Source organism: Corvus moneduloides, chromosome 1 (genome assembly GCF_009650955.1).
Source record: "Corvus moneduloides isolate bCorMon1 chromosome 1, bCorMon1.pri, whole genome shotgun sequence".
NCBI classification, from domain to species: domain Eukaryota; kingdom Metazoa; phylum Chordata; class Aves; order Passeriformes; family Corvidae; genus Corvus; species Corvus moneduloides.
Window position 1 is genome coordinate 159552293 of NC_045476.1, and position 19978 is coordinate 159572270.

The window sequence follows — 19978 nt, forward strand, 5'->3', positions numbered from 1 at the left end:
GTGTGCTATTCCAGATTTGCCATGTCACATCAGACACGTGTTTCCTCCCTGCCTCCCTGCCAAGTGAATATTGTGCCACCTTTCTGCTGAAAGAGAGCTCAGTCCTTGGTGTGGACTCAGTGCTGAATCACAGGTGGTGGCCTAACTGCCCACCTTTACTGATGGTCAGTAATTTAAACAAAGAAGCCAGAACTACACTCATGGTTGTCAGCAATTCTAATTCGCCCTCTATTGTCCCTCCTTCACCTCTATAAGATGTGTTAAGATCTTAGCTAGAGGTAATTATTTTTCATATACGAAATTTAAGCTATACATTCTTATTTCTTAGACACAGTTCATGCAAAAACCAGTTTAGGAATGAGGAATGTTTTGATTTAAACATCCATTATAACATAAACATCAGATTGACAGCATAAAGGATTCATTGAGAATTTCTAAAAAAAAGTCACACAGTTCTGATGACCCCGTTATAAAAATGTAGGAGATTGCTGTTTCACTAAGTAAATAGCAAGCCTCATTTTCCAAGAAATTCTCCTCTGTTCAGATTCAAGGCACTAAAAATGTTCTCCAGTGGTAGAGCAACACCTGCCTGCAGGGGGGCATTGCAAGAAACTGACTTCTACAGTGTAGAAGACTACATCTACATCCTGCAGATAACAGAGGGGTATAAACAAAAGCCATGTCACCCCACTGAATATTGAAATAGTATCATAAAACTGAGGATTCCAACTACTACCACCAAAAAAAAAAAAAAAAAAAAAAAAAAAAAAAAAAAAAAAAAAAAAAAACCAAAAACCCCAAACCCCACCAAAAACCCAAAAAAGCCACTGATCTTAACAGATGATTTATTGCATGTTGCTCTCAGACCCTATTATGAAGGAAATAATGAAACCCAAACAAAATGGTCCTAAAATATGTTAATAAAAAACATGTCTTCTTTGAAGAAAGAAATCAAAACACAGGCTCTAGACCCATCAGATAACCCAGACCAAATAGAGCACAAACGAGGTTACAGACCCTTGTTGCACTCTAACACTCCCTTGCTTGCACCACGGTGCCTTTAACCAACTCTTCACCCCCTTTTCCCCAGGGTGTTAATAAGGTTTAATTAGCAAAATAAGCATTTTCGGAGTGGTTTTTTTTTTGTTTTTTTGCAAAGCAGTTATTTTTCAATACCTGTCAAGATCCATATAACAGAGAACTTTCTTCTTGAACCTTTGTAAGAGAATGGATTTTAAGACCCGATTAAATCAGTCAATACAACTGTTACTGTAGAAGTTGTTCTCAGTTCAGGGTTTTCAGGTATTGGTAAACAAAGACAAAAGATTAAGTTTTTACAGGGGCCCTATCTTGTCTCAGCTTACTTCACTGTTGCATCTGCACAATGTTTGATATTATAACTCATTTCTTCATAACAAAATTTAAAAGAAGAATAAAATTTTCTAAGAATTTCCTCAGCCCAGGAAGTGTTAGATGACATGTGGCACAGGAAACATCTAGGGCTAGATTGTGAGCTTTCTTTTTGGGGACTTAAAAAATTTTAAAACATACAAAATATTTTTTAATATGAGATAATATGATTTTTCACATTTTTAATGCACATTTATTTTTATTTGTTTCAAAATTTCGTATATTGTAGCCAATGCCCTTTTTGGTGTGTTGGTTCTAAGACTCCGGAGGATCAGAAATGGATTCAGAATTCCAGGGCTGCTTTTTCCTAAATTTGGATAAAGAAACACTTTATAAATAGCAATAGCTGTGTGTGAGGCCTTAGGGTTTTGTGGATTTTAAGGGTGGACATTGATGGCTTTTGTTAAACCAGGTTAGAAATTATTCCAGTAAAGACTCCTGCTGTGTCAGCAGATCTGGAAAAAAGTAATCAGTACAAAGTGATGTATGGGTTTCTTTTCTTTAATAAAAAACCTATACCAAACCAAACCAAGCCCCAAAAGGAAACAGAAGTTGAGAGCTCAATGTAAATAAGTAAAAGCTAGCTGCTGCTGCCATGAATGAGTGGTTTAGGTTGCTTAAAGAATCACCAGCAAGGGATCAGAAAAAGCAGGTTTGATATAAATTTGCAAAAGCACAACCAAGTTTGATGGCAAGGTTCACTCTACTACTTACTATATAAATAAAGCACGCACACACACACACACACAAATGTTTGAGGAGTAACATACAAAGACTTTTGCTGACACCAGGGACACAAAAAGGTAAGGAGGGAAATGAGTAAGGGGTAACAGAGACCCTTCTATTTATTCCCAAGGTTCAGAGTGGACCCCCTTGCCAAACTTAGCCTCAGACTGGATCAGCAGTTTAGGTCTAAAGGATTTAGCATCACTTTATCATAATAATACCACAGAAAATATTTTCCATATAGAGTGAGGGGTACTGCAGTGGGGGGTAAATTTAGCCTTTTATCTTTTGTTTAATATAAGAAAGGGTAACTGGACACTTTATAGAGACTAAGGTTTGAAAAATGTCACATCATTATTCACATTCTTTAGGTTGGATGAATATTACCAAGCATAGGATCACCCTGCACAACCTGAACAAGTGGGATAAACTGTCTATACATTGTCTTACAGTTTCAGGGCAGAAGCTCAGGTCCTGCAGCAAGCTCTCTCCTGGCACACTTGCAGCCCACCATGCTTTACATCAACTGAGGTGTCTGAACCTATGAGAAAAGGCCATTACTGGGGGCATGGTATCCAATTTTTGGCAAGGCAGTTCAGCAGATATTAGTGTTCCCTGGACTCTTTCCTTGGGCAAACTGTTGGATTAGATGACCTTGTGGAGTCTGTCCTCCTTTTCTTTGGTTTGTATCATGCAGCTCACTGTAAGATTGTGCTGTCTGTGCTATCAAGAAAAAAAATTCATGTTGATATTTTTTCCTGCATGTGGAGGATAACAGTATCTGGCAAAGAAATCTTTAATAAAGCTGCACTTGACCACTAACCTGTTGTGTTAAGGAAATTTGAATATTCTTCCATATTGTAAAACCAGCAAGACTTAAACACTGCTATAGATAAATACCATTAATCTTGAAATGAAAGCATATGTTTCTTTCACACATTCCCACTTTTCTGCTTTAATTTGTCCCAGCCTACCTGAAGTGTTTTTACTGAAATTAGATCTGTTACTAGTATAAATTTATAGCTGTTCTATTTCTGTGATATAAAAACAAAGAAATAGAAATGTATCTGGTTAGACGTAGCATTGGATATTTTTAGTATTGTTTCCTAATCTTGCTGTGGAAATCTAATGTAATATAGAACATAAGAGATCACATTATTATACTTATAGCTATAATATAAGCAATCAGGAATTACAAAAAACCCAACAAACAGTAATGGATATTAAAAATCTAATTATTTGTGTCATTTAGAGCATAGTATTTGTTTTGTAATACAACCATGAATATGGCACATTTGTGTAACACATTCTGTTTATTGAAAAACAAATGAAGATGAGATAATTTTAACTGCATATTGTATCATGGGAACAGGAGATCTGTGGCAAAAAAGAAGTAACAGAAAGGAATGAAAAAAACAGTAGGTGAGAAACATACAGCAAGGGACCCATTTCTTCTTTAGGATGGTTATGCTAATTTTTGGGACTTGCTGGAGCAGCAAAGTAGAGATTTTAGGATGAAGGCATCAATTACTAAATACTAATGCTATAAAGATATCATTAACTTCTCAAGGTAATTTCAAACACCCATTCATACCCTACTTTTCAAGTGCTGCACTTTTACTTGAACTCTGTAAGAGGTAAAACTCTTTGAAAGTCAATAAAACTTAACAGTTTCCTTAAGAAAACAAAAGTGGTTTCCTTGGGAAATATTATGTTCTAATCCTCCACTAATTTGAAAAAAGATAATAAACTATCTAGAGGCCCCTAAATAAGACCCAGAATTGAGATATTAGACTACTGATGTACTATTTTTAAGGAAGTGTATGCTTGGATGCATTTTAAGCCTTACTAAGCACTTCTTACCTGAGCTTAGGTTTGCGGCTGTTCCCTGACAAAATAAGGCAGTGCATGAATAAAATTCAAACTATTGATTTTTAGTAACTTATTTTTGACAAAAACATACTTCTCAATTTAAGTCACATAACTGCATGAAGTCAGAATCCCAAATTATTAAGGAAAATGACTGGGTGAGAGAGGGACACTGCATCTAATGAAAACATTCTAGCAGGAAAGCAGACATATTTTTGCCTTAACATTTCACTTTATACATTGATCTATAATGAAATAGTCCTGCTTCTTACTTTCCCTCATTTTGCTGAAACTTAATACATAGATGGAAGTGCAGCAGTACTTGTGAATGTATGGTCAGGACTATTTTCTTTCCATTTGAGTTCTAAATTAAAAATCTGAAATCAGGCCATTATCACCCATTGAATTCTCAGGCATAGCTTACAGAAGCAGGTGTTTGGGGGTTTTGTTGCTTGTTTGTTTGTTTGTTTTGTTTTGTTTTGTTTTCCTAGTGACTTTTCTTTCTCTTCTCACAGCCACATTTCCTTTAACATCCCCCAAAGCAGCAGCTCTCCCAACTCTTCTTGCAGTGTCTTGCAGTGTCAGCTCTTCTTGGGGTGTCCTGTGCAGGGCCAGGAGTTGGACTCAATGATCCTTTTGGGTCCCTTCCAGCTCTGAATATTCTGTGATTCTATGATTCTGTCTGCCTTGCTATCTGAGGTATTTTTTTTATTATTGATAATTATCAATATATACACAGCTGAAATATTTTTTAAAACAATTGTTTTGCATATATCATCATATATCATCATATATATCATATATCATCATATGGCTTTGCGATATTAAAGAATTAAGCAATGAGATACACATGCAACAATCACATCAACATTGTGGAGGTGGTATTTATGGGTGGGTTGAAAGCACCAGACTTCAGAAAACAGACCTACTTTGTGTTATAAGTGCAAATGAAATTATTTGGAGCTGGACATAAAGACACAACAGCCTTCTCAGCAACTGCTGTTGTACTGAGCAAACCTCTGAAGGCAAAGGTTGATGATTCTCCTTCTTTTCCTTAACTCTCTGCATCACAGCAGATACCAAGAACAGGATGCAGAGAACATTTTGCACTGCTTGATCCTTCCATTGTGGCCTGGCAGAGTGGGAACATGTATAAAATCCATGTTTCACAGACTGATTTGCCTGTGTGCTTTGAGCAGGAGCTGAGTCTTCCTGTCTTACATGGTGAGTTCCTCTTTCACCTGTTGCCTTGTAGAAGGTACAGAAGGAGCATGGTTCCATTCCCAAACAGAAAATAAGTTAAAATGTTTTATGCCTTTTTTTGTTTGTTCCTCCGCCCCTCCCATCAGTTCCTTTTGGGCTCTCGTACAGCTGCTGCTTTGCTTCATAATCTCACTTCAGGTATGCAGACTCTTGAAGGTCACTTAACAGCAGCATGACTTTTGCATAAACATAGTCTGTGAAGTTTTCATGAACTGTGTTCTGGCTCACCCTCCAGCATTTTAAATAAGATTTTTATTCCAAGAGAAAAATGGATATTTTACTGCTATCCCTTCTCCCTCTTAAGAGAAGCTTAAGAAATGCTTTCTATAAGACTGCTTTATTATTACTGTTTAGAGTTAAAGTTTAAAAGCAAATGCAATAAACCACCATCACCAAATGGCCTCTATTATATAATAACTTTAATTTACTCTGACTCTCTGAGGATCTGAGCAGTCTGAATAATGTTATTTTCTGATATATTATCAGAAGAAAAGAAACTGTGGTTTTCATGCAGAATAATGAAAGAAATGGGCCATGGGTAAATCAGAAATGAAATATTGCAGAAAACAGTGGTATATAGGAGATATTAATGCAGCAGATTTATTTCAGAGTTGGAGTAGCTAATATTCTTCACCTTGGTTCCACCAGGTGACAAGGAAAACAGCACTGATATTTTCAAAGATCAAGTATCCAGTAAACTCATACAAGCAGACAGAAAAACACAGATTGTAATTTTGAATGGAGTTCTGTTTCTTTTTCAAGAAAACATTACCATACAAAGATAAATGTTGTGAGACACATCATGGTCTTACCAAGACAACTGATAACTTATGGCTGATGAAGCCTTGGTAGTTAGGAAAGACAGTCTGTGAAAGACAAGTTTTTAATGGATTGAATATAAGAGGAAAAAATTAGCAACAAACAATTTCACTCTGTAAAAAGCTGTCTTAAGAACAAAAGAGAACATTCATTAGCACACAACACAATGTGCTAAAAGATGTGAAAGCAGGAAGAGGACAGGTGCAACAGAGATAAGGGTATACGGATTTGGCATCACCCACGTTCAGAGCAATAAAAGAGGCATGTGGGAGGACCAGATGCATCAAGGTTTGTAATACACATTGATTGTCCCAGCACTAGAGAAGGCAGTCACAAAGTACTCAAAGCAAACCACTTTTGTAAGCATACTAGGCAGGAATATAGGAAATTAAAGAGCATACAATTTTGCAAAAGCTCCTAGCAGAGGAATTTAGCAATAGTACAACATTCCTTTATAGCTACAATATAAGGTCAAGAAAGGAGTACTAAAAAGTTATTTATATTCAAATATGACACAAGAGAAAAAGAATAACCAGAAAAAGTTTTTTGCCATGATAATATCTTTTGCATCATTGGAACTATAGGAAGTGTGTATTAGCAAGTACATAATAGAAATTACAAAATCTAGATTTTTAACAAATACTTGTACAAAGCAAATAACAGGCTATAAAATCATTGTGCCTTATTCAAAACAAGATTAGAAAAGACTCTTTTAATATGACAAAATGCTTCAGAGCAGAGAATACAAAGTTCATCAAGATGCCTACAGGCACATCATATGACCGAGGCACATGTGTGTGCAGCTCCAGGACTGTGCACACTGCTACAACTGCCATTAGCAAAATGCCTACAGGAAAGAAAAAAACCCTTCAGATCATGGCATACATGAATATAGTGACAAAGGTGGTGAGTTCACTGCAATGTATTGCCTCAATTACTGCACTAGAAATGGGAGACACTGTTCTGATACAGTGTGTTAGCCTTTAAGACCTAGAAAGAAAATAAAGTGGAATAAAGTGGATAAAATTTACCTGCTACAGATGATGTAATAATTTTGTTTTACAGGTCTCGTACATTCTATGTACTATGTTCTACCTTAACTTGCCTGATTATCTTGATTAGGTCCAAAAAGAGCCTAAACTTTGAACTATGAGGCAAAGGGTATAAAAGAGAAAGCTGGGAATTTTTAGAGAAAAGCTTTTGAAAACAATTTCTTATGGACGTCTTGTATGACAGTATACTCTTATCTATTTTTTTTTTCATATTTTAAAACACATGCATGTTAAAAAAAAAAGAAAAATAAAAGCCAGAGGAATATTGGAGAAAAGAGCACAATGTTACTTTCGTCATGCCTAATAGAACTTGGCAAGTAACACACTTATATTAGGGAAGCCAGAACCTACTTAGCAACATGCTAGTCAGAACTGTGGTGAGTCACATCAATCACTAGATGTGGTATTTGTGACAAACTATTTCCCAAACAGACCCTGCTTCTACAGGTCTTCAGCTATGTGCATTTTAATGAGTTGAAGTCTCAAATAAATAATGATTCTGTAACAGTCTGTTGTGGTTTGCGATTTAAGTCAGGAGCCCAGGAGTTAATCAGAGGAAAGAACTACATTAGAGGCATGTAAAGTCTACCACAGAATTGTAAATAACCCCAGCAGGATGACAGCCTGTGAGTGTGATGCCTTCTGTATCTGGAGTGAGGGTGCTGCGTCAACAGACTCGCCTTGATCGGGCGCCTTGTTGTAGATCCCAACCACAAGGTTGATTTTGCCTAAATTACCATCCACTCAGCTGGGTTCTTCTCCTGTGACAAGTGTTCCATCTATTCACTGATCACACCAAGCTGCCACTGACTGTGGTGCACTTGTATCCCACAAACCCAACCCTTCCCTGGGCAAAGCCCCGTGGGCAGCAGGTCTAGGGAGGGAATTCTGCCCCTCTGCTCTGCTCTCGTGAGAGCCCACCTGCAGTGCTTCATCCAGCTTTGGGGCCCACAGCACAGGAAAGACATGGATCTATTGGAACAGGTCCAGAGGAGGCCACAAAGATGGTCAGAGGTCTGAAACACCTTGCCTTTGATGACAGGCTCAGTGAGTTGGGGCAGTTCAGCCTGCAGGAGAGAAGGCTCTGGGGAGACCTTATAGCAGCATTTTGGTACTTAAAGAAAAGAACAAACATTTTAGCAGAACATGTTGTGATAAGACAATAATGGTTTTTAAGTAAAAGAGAGTAGACTCAGACTAGATTTAAAGAAGAAATTCTTTACAATGAGGGTGGTGAAACGCTAGACCAGGTTGCCCAGAGATGTGGTAGATGCCCCACCCTTGAAAACATTAAAGGTCAGTTTTGATGGGGCTCTGAGCTACCTGACCTAGTTGAAGATGTCCCTGCTCATTGCAGTGACAGAGTTAAACTGGATGACTTTTAAGGCCCCTTTCAACTCAAACCATTTGATGGGTCCATGGAAATGACAACTATTTAGCTGTAATTACAGTATTAGGAACAAAGACTTAATGGTGAAATTACTGCTTGTTACGTTGATCCAACAAATAAATAAAATGTAAGTTCATTAATTTGTACAGAACCCATATTCCAGTGAGAGGACATAGTTCAGTTTCTGCCTCTTTACAGATGGTCCCCTCACATCCTGTTGGCACAAGAAAGTGAATCTCACTCCTGAGAGTGAAGATACCAACACAGCCTAATGGTTCTAACACATGAGTATTAATTTTGGCACCTACAATTTTAGCTTATAGATATGCAGGCACACTGTCAGGTCAGATAACTGGTGCCTTAAAAGGAGCAATGGATATTAGTCTGACATGGTTCCTGACTGATGTCCACCTAACAAACCAACTTCCTGAGGCTACCACATGCATTAAACAGCAAAGCAGACGTGTACTGTTAGAGAGCAAACACATTTAAGTCATGAGTTTTAGAAGTTTAGAGTCATGGCTTTTCAATATTCATGAATCCCACAGCTAATACTTACTGGGCAGCTCCTTGAGCAAGCTGCTTTTCAAGCTTTGTATAGATTTTGGCAGTAAGAAAGCAATCAATCCTTAAGAAGATGGTGTTTCCTGCCTTTCCTGGACAGTAAAAATGATGCTCAGCAGACTTTTCCCAGCTAACCACATCCTGGGCTGCTTTCTAGGGCCCAATGCTCGTCATTTCCCATCCTTTCTGCTCTCCTCTTGTTTTATTGCATTGTAGTGAATTTCATTGGAGAAAACAATATCCTGCACTTGTTATGTGCAGGTTTGAGTTTGAACAATAGGGTACAATGTGGATAATTTTATAATTCCTATATTATTACAGACCTGGAGAGAACCAAGTCTTCAGACTTCCAGTAAGTCTTTCTCTGTTGAAAGCCAGAGGGAATTGGTATAATTTGGGAAGAAATACTGTGGTTTCTTGAAACACCAAATGTTTATTTAATCAGTTACCAGGGAGAATATGATTCTTTCCAAGAAAGGTACATTGTGTTTTACACAATTTGTAATAACAGAGCTACCTTTCTGTCTGAGGTCCTTGATGCTTTAGTGGGACTTTAAGTACGTTTAGGCTTTAGCTGCAAACATAGGGATTATTTTGCTCCAGGTCATTCAATAAAGATTACACTCCTACACATTGTTCTGTGTCAGAGTTGTATGTGCCTGCCTGTTTCACAACAGATGGCTGCATTTCAGTACTTTTATATAGAAGATGTATATGGAAGGTTGAAAAAAACATTTGTTTTTAATTCAACTTCTTCCAGCTGCTTGTATGCTTCAGTTGTATCCATCAAGCTTGATGTCATGCAAGAGAATTTTTTAAATAGAACTTTGCAAATTTGTTTCTGCTCATTCTGGATCAAGATTTATTTGGAATGGTTGTACAGAGAGTGTACATCGAGTATGTTTCATGTTGTAGCATACCAGGCATTGTTTCATGGGATATTGCAATCTGTGAAACACAACAAGGAGTAAGATACCTCAAAATATGGTCTTTTGGTTTTCAGGGTGAAAGAGCACTTGCAGTTCTGAGAAGGGAGCCTTAACCTCTGCTTCCAGGCTTTGAGTGAGCATTTCTCATGCTGGTTTACCTTTTCAGAGCTTTTTTCCTCCCTGTATTGCAAGGATATCAGTAAGATACATTGCAGGTTTGTTTTTTTTTTTCCTAATACAAAAGTAAATGTATGGCCGTTCAATTTACAGATAGAAGAGTGTTTTCAGTGGCCTTTTAAGTCTAGATCATCAAAGTTTCTTACTGGATTTTCCAGTAAATGTTGATTTAAAATGCTACTTTATGTGTTCGGCTTCAGTGATTTAGTAATTTTCCTCTACTTTGCCCTTGTGCTCTGTGACAGAGAAGAGCTGGTCTGGCTTCCTCCGGGCTTTTGTCACCCAAGATTCATTGATGAGACACCTAAGGACGAATAAGGAACCGATGTAAAGTCTCAAAGCTAAATATCGGAGTGAATCATGATCTAATATAACAAATGCATCCCCTGAAAAAATAGGAAAATAGGCTAGAGCAAGGTCTTCTAAACTTTGCTTCTCTTTCCTGTTTTAGAACAGGGTGAACCCCAAATCCACTTACAGCCGCACATCAGGGCAACTCATCAGAAATATGGTTTTCTGACTGGTATTTATGAAGTGGCTTGTATTACGAGAGGTGCAAGTACAGAACGCGGGATAGAGGATACCGCTGTTTGGGGCAGTGGAAAAAAAAAAAATCCCCTTTGCACTCCTTTCAACACAGTACTTGTCTTTCTCCGCAAGGTCTGACAGGGACGAAGAGGACGCCGTCCTGGATCTCCAACCCCTCTCACAGATCCTACACCCCGGGGAAGGCCCCGAAGGGAATCGTGTGTCGGAAGGATCGCTGTGGGGTAGGAGGGGGGGGTTCTACGATCCTCGCTGGCCCGAACTCAGCGCAGCTCCCACTCCGCTCCCGGCACAGAGCCGCTCTGGGAGCGCTCCCTCAGACCGGCCCCGCACCGACCGCGAGGAGGCGGGGCCAGCAGCACCCACCAATGAGAAGCTGCGATCCGCACTGACTGACAGGCCACGCCATCCAATAGGAGCCTTCACTTTGGCAAGGGCGCGGCGCTAGGGGAGCTCTGCTGTCCCCGCCCATTGGCAGGGGTCGGGGTGGGGCATGGCTCCTGGGCGGGGCTAAGCGCCGGCGGGGCGGGCTCTAAGGCCCGTATATGAGCCTGGCGCGGCGCAGCTCCCCCGCTCAGTCGGCGCAGCGTCGCCGCGGGGCTTGTGCGTGCTGCGGGTCTGTGCGCCGCGCCCACCGCCTTACGGTTCCCCTTTTATTGTGTGCGGGGCCGCCGTCCTGCCTGGGTCAGCGGCTCCCGGGACGCCTCTCTTCCCCCTTTCCTCCTTGTGCGCCTCCGCAGAGTGATTTCTCAGCGCCCCTTCCCCGCTGAGAGGGGGTGTCTCCCCGGCCCGCGCCCCTTTTCTCCCCGCTCCTGGCCGGGGGCTTGCGGCGCTTCCTTCTGGATGCGTCCCCGCAGCCCCGGGCGGGAGGCGGCCAGGGGGAAGCGCTGCCTCCGAGGATTTACCGCCGCCTGGGACTCGGACCCGCTCCTTCCCCGCGGGTGCGCCCGGCACCCCGGCTCCGTTGCCGCTCCGGGCCGCTGCCATGGACGAGAAGTACCTGCCCGAGCTGATGGCGGAGAAGGACTCGCTGGACCCGTCCTTCACCCACGCCTTGCGGCTGGTCAACCAAGGTGAGGGGCGGCGGGGCACGGCGGGGCGGAGCGGGGTCGCCTCATCCCGCGGTGGGGTCCGGCCGGAGTGAGCGGCGGCCACCGAGGGTGCTCAGCCGGAGGTTCACCCCTCCCACTGCACCGCTTGGAGGGGTTTGTTGTTCTCAGGCTGTCGGTGTTTGTCGGCGCCCGGCGCCTTCCCCTTTCTCTGCCGGGCAGCATCGCCCCGGGCAGCCGCGCACGCTGGATGCCTTCTCTCATTGCTCCTCTTCCATCGGTGTTTTCTCTGCCATCGCTCTCTGCTCGAGTTACAGATTATTCCGAGTTGAATGGCCGTGTAGGACCGCTGGGTCTGCTGTCCTCTGCTCGGGCTGCGCGTCATTTAAAACCCCAGAAGGTCTTGTGTTTTACCCCGTTTCTGAACAACGAACAACCGATTGTTTACATGTGCGTGAGCCTTCTTAAGAATGAGCCGACTACCGATGTTCTTCCTGAGAAACTTTGGGCTCTGCAGCTAAAATATTAAGGAACCAACAATACATTTTAGTAAACCTTTAAAAAAGCCACAAAGCATATTTTGTTTTGCAATTATATAACTCCAGCTAATAAATTACTCTCACCCCTTCTGCATCTGTCATGTCAGATGTGATTTAAAGTGCTGGCTTTTTGTTTCAGTGATGCAATACTGGCTAGAAAAGTCATTCTGTGTGAATTAAAGTATGAATTACTGTACATTTGGAGATACAGTATAATTGGCAGGTGACTTTCAAGTACAGCTCTGGAGAGCTAAATGCTTGATCCAGTCCTTAGGATGCTGAAGTGAAATAAGTTATGAAGCGATCCTCTTAATATAACACAGTGACAGCTAAAATTATTTTCTGCTTCAATTGCAGTGATTACAAAGCTGTGCTTGATGTACTTTACATCCTATAACAGGAACAGGTTTAAATTGATGTGGCTTCTTCTAATGTGTTGTAGATTTTGATGTGTAATAGATGCAAATGCCCGGTGCAGAATCGGGAGAATTACTGTTGTCTCAAATACTCTGGAGTTAGGGGTTGCTGTCACAGCTTCAGCTGTGGAATGCATATGCCAAGTGCGTTGTAGCTGCATGTCCATGGGTGGTTGAGATTTTGCATATTTTTCCTAACTTTGAATCCATAAAAATGCCACTGTTGATAATGGGAAAAGGAGAATTATGTTAAAAACCAATTATTTGTTCTGTTTGCTGTAAATAAAAAAACTTACAGAAATCAACTTGATGGCTGCATATAATGAAGTTCCTCTCTAGGTAGTGAAGAATCTTCTTGCATGTGTAAATTATTCCAGGGAGTTAGAGAAGTATGTGATTTACTATTTTGTAAACAGTGTTAAAGGAAGTATACCTGACTTTTTGACTTTTATGAAAATAGTGCTTTTTTGAATTTGATACTTTTTGAGGTTCTCATTGGAGTGAGAAATTGGAGGACTGAAACTTTTGCCTTTCATCGTGGTATCTGCATGCGTACATTCAGCTCAAAAAAACCATTGTCAGTGAAAAAATGTAAAAGTATGTGAATCCAATCTCTGTAGTCTAGTAGGTATCTTGATTTTTTTTGTTTACTTTGAAAGTGAAGTGTTTCACATGTTAGAGATGGGAAAAAGAAAGATTGAGGGTGACTTACCAACTGGTTAACTCTAGTTGAGAATGGAAATTTGTATAATACCTATGTAAAATAGATACTTTAGTTGTAGAATCACCAAAAAGCCAAATAAAATGAAGTAACTGTGTAATACAGGTAGGAAATGTGACTTCAGGAGGGGGTGTTTTACAAACCTATCCTGCCATGACACTAACTTTATCAGGGGCTGTTGGTTTTTTTCCTCAATTGTAATAATTCTATGCACTTAAGTGAATGGAAATTATTACTGGAAATATATATGGAAATGTTCTGGCTTGGATTTTGTGTGCCAGGTCCACTGAGTATTTTCTATGTTAGTTCGTCTGGAGGCAAATGAAATGGCTTGTCTAATTTTTTTAACTGGATTTTTTTGTCTTTTAATTTTAGAATGAAAGAGGTTTCCAAGTTTGGCTTCTTTTTGATGTCTCTGAGAATGTCTTAGCAGAGGTTTTAAGTGCTTTAAATAACCATCTTAATTATGTAATAGCATTTTGGTGTCTTAGTAGTATTAAATTTGCTATCTGTATTTACTTGAACTGAAATACTGTACATCAGCCAGATTTCTTCAGAAACTCAAGATTAATTTGTAAGAGTTGTATGGATGAAGCAGAATCTTTCTGAGATCCTGAAGTAATTCAGGTGTGTTTATTGCTCAGACAGAAGAGCCAAATTGCTAACAAATTCCCAGGCATGTTGAAATTCGGTTTCTAGGGAAAATCCTGGGTCTAGACTTCTGAAATTTGGTAATTATAGTTTAAAAATGGAAGTGGACAAATTTGCATATTATGCTTATAATTACACATTTACACAAATTACATAATTTTAAATTTAAAAAGTGGAGCTTGACCTGCTTCAAGTTCCTGGGTAACATTTCATTTAAAAAAGAACAGTGTGGAAGTAACTAAGGTGCTGTAGGAATACTTTATTGAGCAGTATTATTAACCTGTCTTTCTAAATTAAGATATGACAGAAATTTCTCTGCCTTGAAACCTTGTTTTGAAAGCACTAAAATCAAATATCAATATCCTTCAATGTTCCTGCATAGTACCTGTAAGTGCTGATTTTTCTTGTTGAGAACTCTGCTCAAGGATTTGATGCTTTGTCTCCTTGGGACACAAATACAATACCCATTGCTTAAATATTGTTTTAAAGAGTCATTGAAACATTTAGCTGCTGCTTAAATTTTAGAACAGTGGGAGTCTTTTCCAGGAGACTAGACTTTATCTGCTTGATCTAATTAAGAAGATTTATTTGTATACCTGAAGATTAAGCCATCCTAAAAAGGGGATTTTTTTGCCTGTAAACCATTAAACACGTTATAGATTGGAAGCAGACTTATTTGCATGTGTAGTAAGATGACCATGCTAGTAAGATTAATTTGTAGCTGGTACCAGACAGTGGGAACTGGAACATTTTGTCCAGTTATTAGCTTATAGTAAGTTCTGTAAATGAAGAACCTTGAGAAAGATGAGGTTCTGTGAAGAAGCAAGAGCTTAATACATTTGTATTTGTGTTTTTCCTATTTTCAACTCTCATGTGCTCATCTTTATACAAAATCTGAAAAATATTTCTGTCTGTGGAAGTGATGCTAGTCATGAAATCAAGCCTTATTTCGAAGGCTGACTTTGCAGTAGTGGTTGTATGTAAATGTTGGTAAATGTGCAAGTGTAGTGTTGATTGTCACAACTTGGTTCATGAGTGATGCTCTAAAAATACTGAAAGATCTGTGAGAAAGTTACCTTTTTTCACATATATTTATAGTAGTGATTCAAGACGAGTGGTTAGTGAATGTTGAATGAAGTATGTGAAACTGCAGATGGAAGAAGCTAACCGTAAATAAAACATGTTGATACCAGACTCATTTTGTAACGGGAGACATGGAAGTGTGCTTGGCAGTTGCTTGGTTTGTGTAAAATAAAATGTGTAGGTAATGAAAGTTAGGGCTGCTGAAATCCTTATGTCAGAAGATGATGAGTCCTGCTGCCGTTGCTGAAAGACAACTCTCTTGTGCAGACTGGAGCTCTGGAATTCTTCCTTACAAGCTCATTTTAGTGGCTTTGAGATTTGGGGTAATGTCAGAAGTTGGCAAGGCTTCCTTTAAAATGTCAATGAGATGATGTACAGGAATACCAAGCCTTCCTATCAGTAGATGGCTGTATGTGCTAACTGTGTGTTGAATGGTCTCCCTGAGCCACATGTCTAGTAGTGATCAGCAGGAGCTTGCTGTTTGTTGTGTCAAATTTTGCTTAGGAGTTCAATAATCAGAGCAGTATCTCCCTAAATTTCAGGGAGAATGGAGTGTGAGGAAGTGTACTCACTTTCTGCTTTGTAGAGGATATTAGTGGTCTAATTTTTTTTTTCAGCAGGTAAGGGATGGCTTTGTAAAAATGGTTGAAGTAGGAGTTCAGTAATAAATTAGGGTTCCATATATATTACTGACTTTTCATGCTTTGAGCTCAGCTTGGTTGGTAGGTACTGTGCAGCCACTTGTTTCCTGTCCCCCGGTAGAATGTGGGGGGAATTGAATAAAGGTACTACCTGTGGGTTTAATGACTGAAATAATGTAAAATATAATATTTGTATTGAAAAGGAAAAAGACAAATAAAACCCAAGAGAAATAAGTGGTGCAAAATACAGTTGTTCTTCATCTGCTGACTGATGCCAGGCTGTCCCTGAGCTGCGATCAGTAGCTCTGAGTCAACTCCCCCCAGTTTATATACTGGGCATGCATCCTGTGGTGTAGAATATTCCTTTGTCCAGTTCAGGTCACCTCTCCTGGCCGTGCTCCCTCTGGGCTTCTTGTGCACCTGCTCCCCGGCAGAGCATGAGACACTGCAAAGTCCTTGATTTAGAGTAAGCACTACTTAGCAACAGCCGAAACATCAGTCTGTTATCAACTCTCATACTGAATCTGAAGCACAGCACTGTACCAGGCACTAAGAAGAAAATTAACTCTATTCCGGAGAAAACCAGAACAACTTCCAATAAATCCATCTAGGTATGCCAGGGGTTTTGTGCTTTTCTTTAATATATCAAAAATAAAGTTGATTATTTGTAGTGACATACATATGCTGTAATGTAAGCAAGCATTTTGCTGCTGAAGCATCCACTTTCCTGTGTGGACAAGTTTCATGGCATGGCACAGACACATGGTGCTGTTTGTTCCCAGTTTCTGATGGTGTTAAGTGTACTCCATCAGTGCAACCTCAGACTCTCCTTTTCTGATTGTAGTCTCAATCACAGGAACAATAATTGTTTCAAGTGTCCTACTCTTTGAGGATTTCAAAGCACTTCATGAAGGTCATAGGTGTTTTGAAAATGAGATATAACTGTAGAAAGCTGACAGCGTTTTAAAATTATTTGGAGCATACTATTAAATATAGTAAATTTTGTGCTCCTCATATTTTTTCAGACAGCAGGTCACTTTTAGTTGTTGTTCTTAGAGGTTAACCAGAAATAAATTATTCTGGTTTTAGTCTGATTACTAGAAGACAGCAGCGTAAGAAAAACATGTTGGTGGAATTGGATATTTTCCAGGCCAAGTGTGATGAGAAATTTAAGTGACAGTACTGGGAATGGATATGATACAATGGTTGCACCATCAAACCAGGGAAGGCTGACTTAGGTTCTATTTCTGTCTTATTAAAGCAGCATGAAAAGTAGTAAGTCTTGGAGGGGAGAAGGGATATAGCAGAGTCTGTCCCTTATCTCAGCTATCTGTATTTGGTAAAACTTCAGAAGTTCACATTTTTGTCATAGTTGCTCTTTGCTTTTACTGCAGTGAAACCATTTTGGGACAGTCATAGGGCTAACTAAAAATTAGATTTCAGTCTTGCTCTCTTAAAAGGCTGGGGAAGTGATTTATCAGATATTCCAGTCATGTTAACAGGGCTTCTGTGAAATGCAGCTCAATATAATCATACTTTCTTCAGCCCTGGGCTCATCTGCTCTGAAGCCTGACTGAGCCTAGAGCCACTCACCGCGATCACAGTTGGTCTAAAGCTGACTCGTAATTCACTTGCGCACTCACTTTGGCAGTCAATGAGAGAGATCGAACTTAAAGGTTTCAAATGCAGGCTGACATGGTTTGTCACTTTCAATCCTTTTTGACACCAGCCATGCAAATTAAAACTGTAACCTTCTGAGTACTTATTTACTGGAGGAATCAGAAAGGAGGTCACAGCACTGTTCTGGCCTGTGGCTTGTTTGACTTTACTTGCATGTACTTAAAATTTATGTATATGACCTTTCTGCCCTCTGACTTTATTCCCCTCTCTGTCTTCAAATATAATTAAGAAACAAAAGAATTTAGGATGTGCTTTTGTTTGAAAGAATTGGGTATCAAAGTTCAGAGTTGAAAAGCCTCTGTAAAGTATTCAGTGTAGCGCTGCATGAGTTTTTAATTACTATTTAGCAGGGTTCAGTGAAAAGCATGTTTAAATAGATTACCTGGTAACTGACACACCTAATATTTTATGGTGAATTAACTGACTGTTCTTAGCTGAACTCTGCAGGAATCTTGCAAGCTTAATGTTTACATTATTAATACTCTTTTTCAAATAGAAGATGATGAAGAACAGGGCTTTTATACTGGGCATGTGGAATATCTTCACAAAGTGGGATTGTCTGCCCCTGAATCCTGGGAAGGCAAGTCTCACCCATGCCATGGGAGCTACTGGGTAGGGGTGGTGATAGTTCTGGGAATTATTTTAGAGCCATATATTTCTAGCCAAGTGTGATTTTGGTTTTTTTTTTTTTTTTCCCCCAAGTATAACACTAGCTAGAAAATGAGTATCTTCATGGCCTTAAGCTAAGGCCATAAGGGCATATGGACTCGGGAATTTAATTTTCTTGTGACATTCTAGATACAGAAGTCTGTATGTCTTAATCTTTGAGGAAATCATGGAAAGAAATACAATGCTTTGGAAGCTTGAGATGGTCTGTAGGCTTCTTGCTAGTCTGATTGGTTTGTGAAAGTGATCTTTAGCTTGTGATTTGAGAGCCTGACTGCCTTCAGGGATGAATAAAGGTGCTAAGAGGCCCTTTAAACTGGGATGGTGGAATGTGTGGCCAAGAAGTAAAAATGAAAAAATGCACAGTGCTTTAGCAATGGATGATTAACTCTTAAACCAAGTATAAGGACTGGTAGATTTGAGTGTCTTGACATCTTTGATTCAAAATGAGGTGCATTTATGGACATTTGATCTCTGCTAAATTGTAGAGCTCTTTGAAGTGTCAATGACTTGGGCTGTACAGTAGCTGTAGGTTGGCTGTTTATGACAAGGAACAAATTAAAGAGCAGTAACTGGAGAGGTAGCACTGTTTGACTGACTGATGCATTTTTGTGCCTCAACAGCTGAGCAGTGCATGTTTTATTCTTTGTGTGCTTATCCTATCTTAAAATTTTCCTTTGCTTGAACTCACCTTTGTCATGTTTATCACTTATTGTTCTTCTATGTTGTGTTGTTGTTTTTCAGCATTTTACCTTATTGTCAAGGTAAACTTATTAAGAAACTAGGCAGTTAAATGGATTTCCTTTCTATTCTCCATCTCCAGTTGCTATTTGCTGGATGCCTTTCATTTCTTATTTTGATGTGTTTATCAGACTTTTGGCTTCACGTAGCAGCTCAACTTCAACAAAGTTGCAAGGCAGCAAAAAAATGTCAGCTTAATTCTTGTAGATGGTAAATCTTCCACTTTTTTGGCTTGTATAGGTGTTCTTTTATAGATCTTTATTTTCTAGGAAGAATTTGTTGACAAAGTGGTTGGAAACCTAAAAGATTAGAAATCATTTCAGTAAACCCATTGTACTTGATCCAACAGAAAATTTGATGTAACAACTGCTGCTGTGCTGTTCTTGGTATAATACAGTGGCAGTAAAAACCTGAAGTTGCAAATCCTTTGAGGATTTACTGATATTCTTTGACTTTAATAATCCATCAGGATTGTTCAATAGGAATAGTCTTAGGAAGATGCCTTTATGTGGACAAGACAGACAATATAGGAAAATGTCTTGAGTACTGGGTGCGGTTTCAGACACCACAATATAAATCACAATATAAGAAAGATATAAAACTATTAGAGTTTTGGTGTCCAAAGGAGGACTATGAAGATGAAGGGTCTGGAGGAGAAGCGTTATGAGATGCAGGTGAAGTCACTTGGTGTGTTCAGCCTGGAGAAGAAGAGACTGAGGAGAGCTCATTGCAGTCTGCAACATCCTTGTGAGGGGAAGAGGAGGGGCAGACGCTGATCTCTTCTCTCTGGTGACCAGTGACAGGAGCCAAGGGAATGGCCTAAAGCTGTGTCAGGGGAGGTTTAGATTGGATATTGGCAAATCCAATCCCAGAGGGTGTTTGGGCACTGGAACAGGCTCCCCAGGGAAGTGGTCACAGCACCAAGCTTGACACAGCTCAAGAAGCATTTGGACGATGCTTTCAGCCACATGGTGGGATTCTTGAGCTCACCTTGTGCAGGGCCAGGAGCTGGACTTCAGTCCTTGTGGATCCCTTCCAACTCAGGA

General features: G+C 39.8%; 1 protein-coding gene across 3 annotated transcripts in view; it reads left to right on the forward strand.

The window, feature by feature from the left end:
- The first annotated feature begins 11324 nt into the window (after positions 1–11324).
- The window catches only part of KHDRBS3 (KH RNA binding domain containing, signal transduction associated 3), a 91945-nt gene continuing 83291 nt past the window's right edge, over positions 11325–19978 (forward strand). For all 3 annotated transcript variants that reach the window (XM_032133999.1, XM_032134008.1, XM_032134014.1), the window contains exon 1: positions 11325–11818. In XM_032133999.1, the coding sequence (XP_031989890.1) occupies positions 11731–11818 (88 nt within the window). In that variant the 5' untranslated portion in view covers positions 11325–11730. The remainder of the gene's footprint in view (positions 11819–19978) is intronic.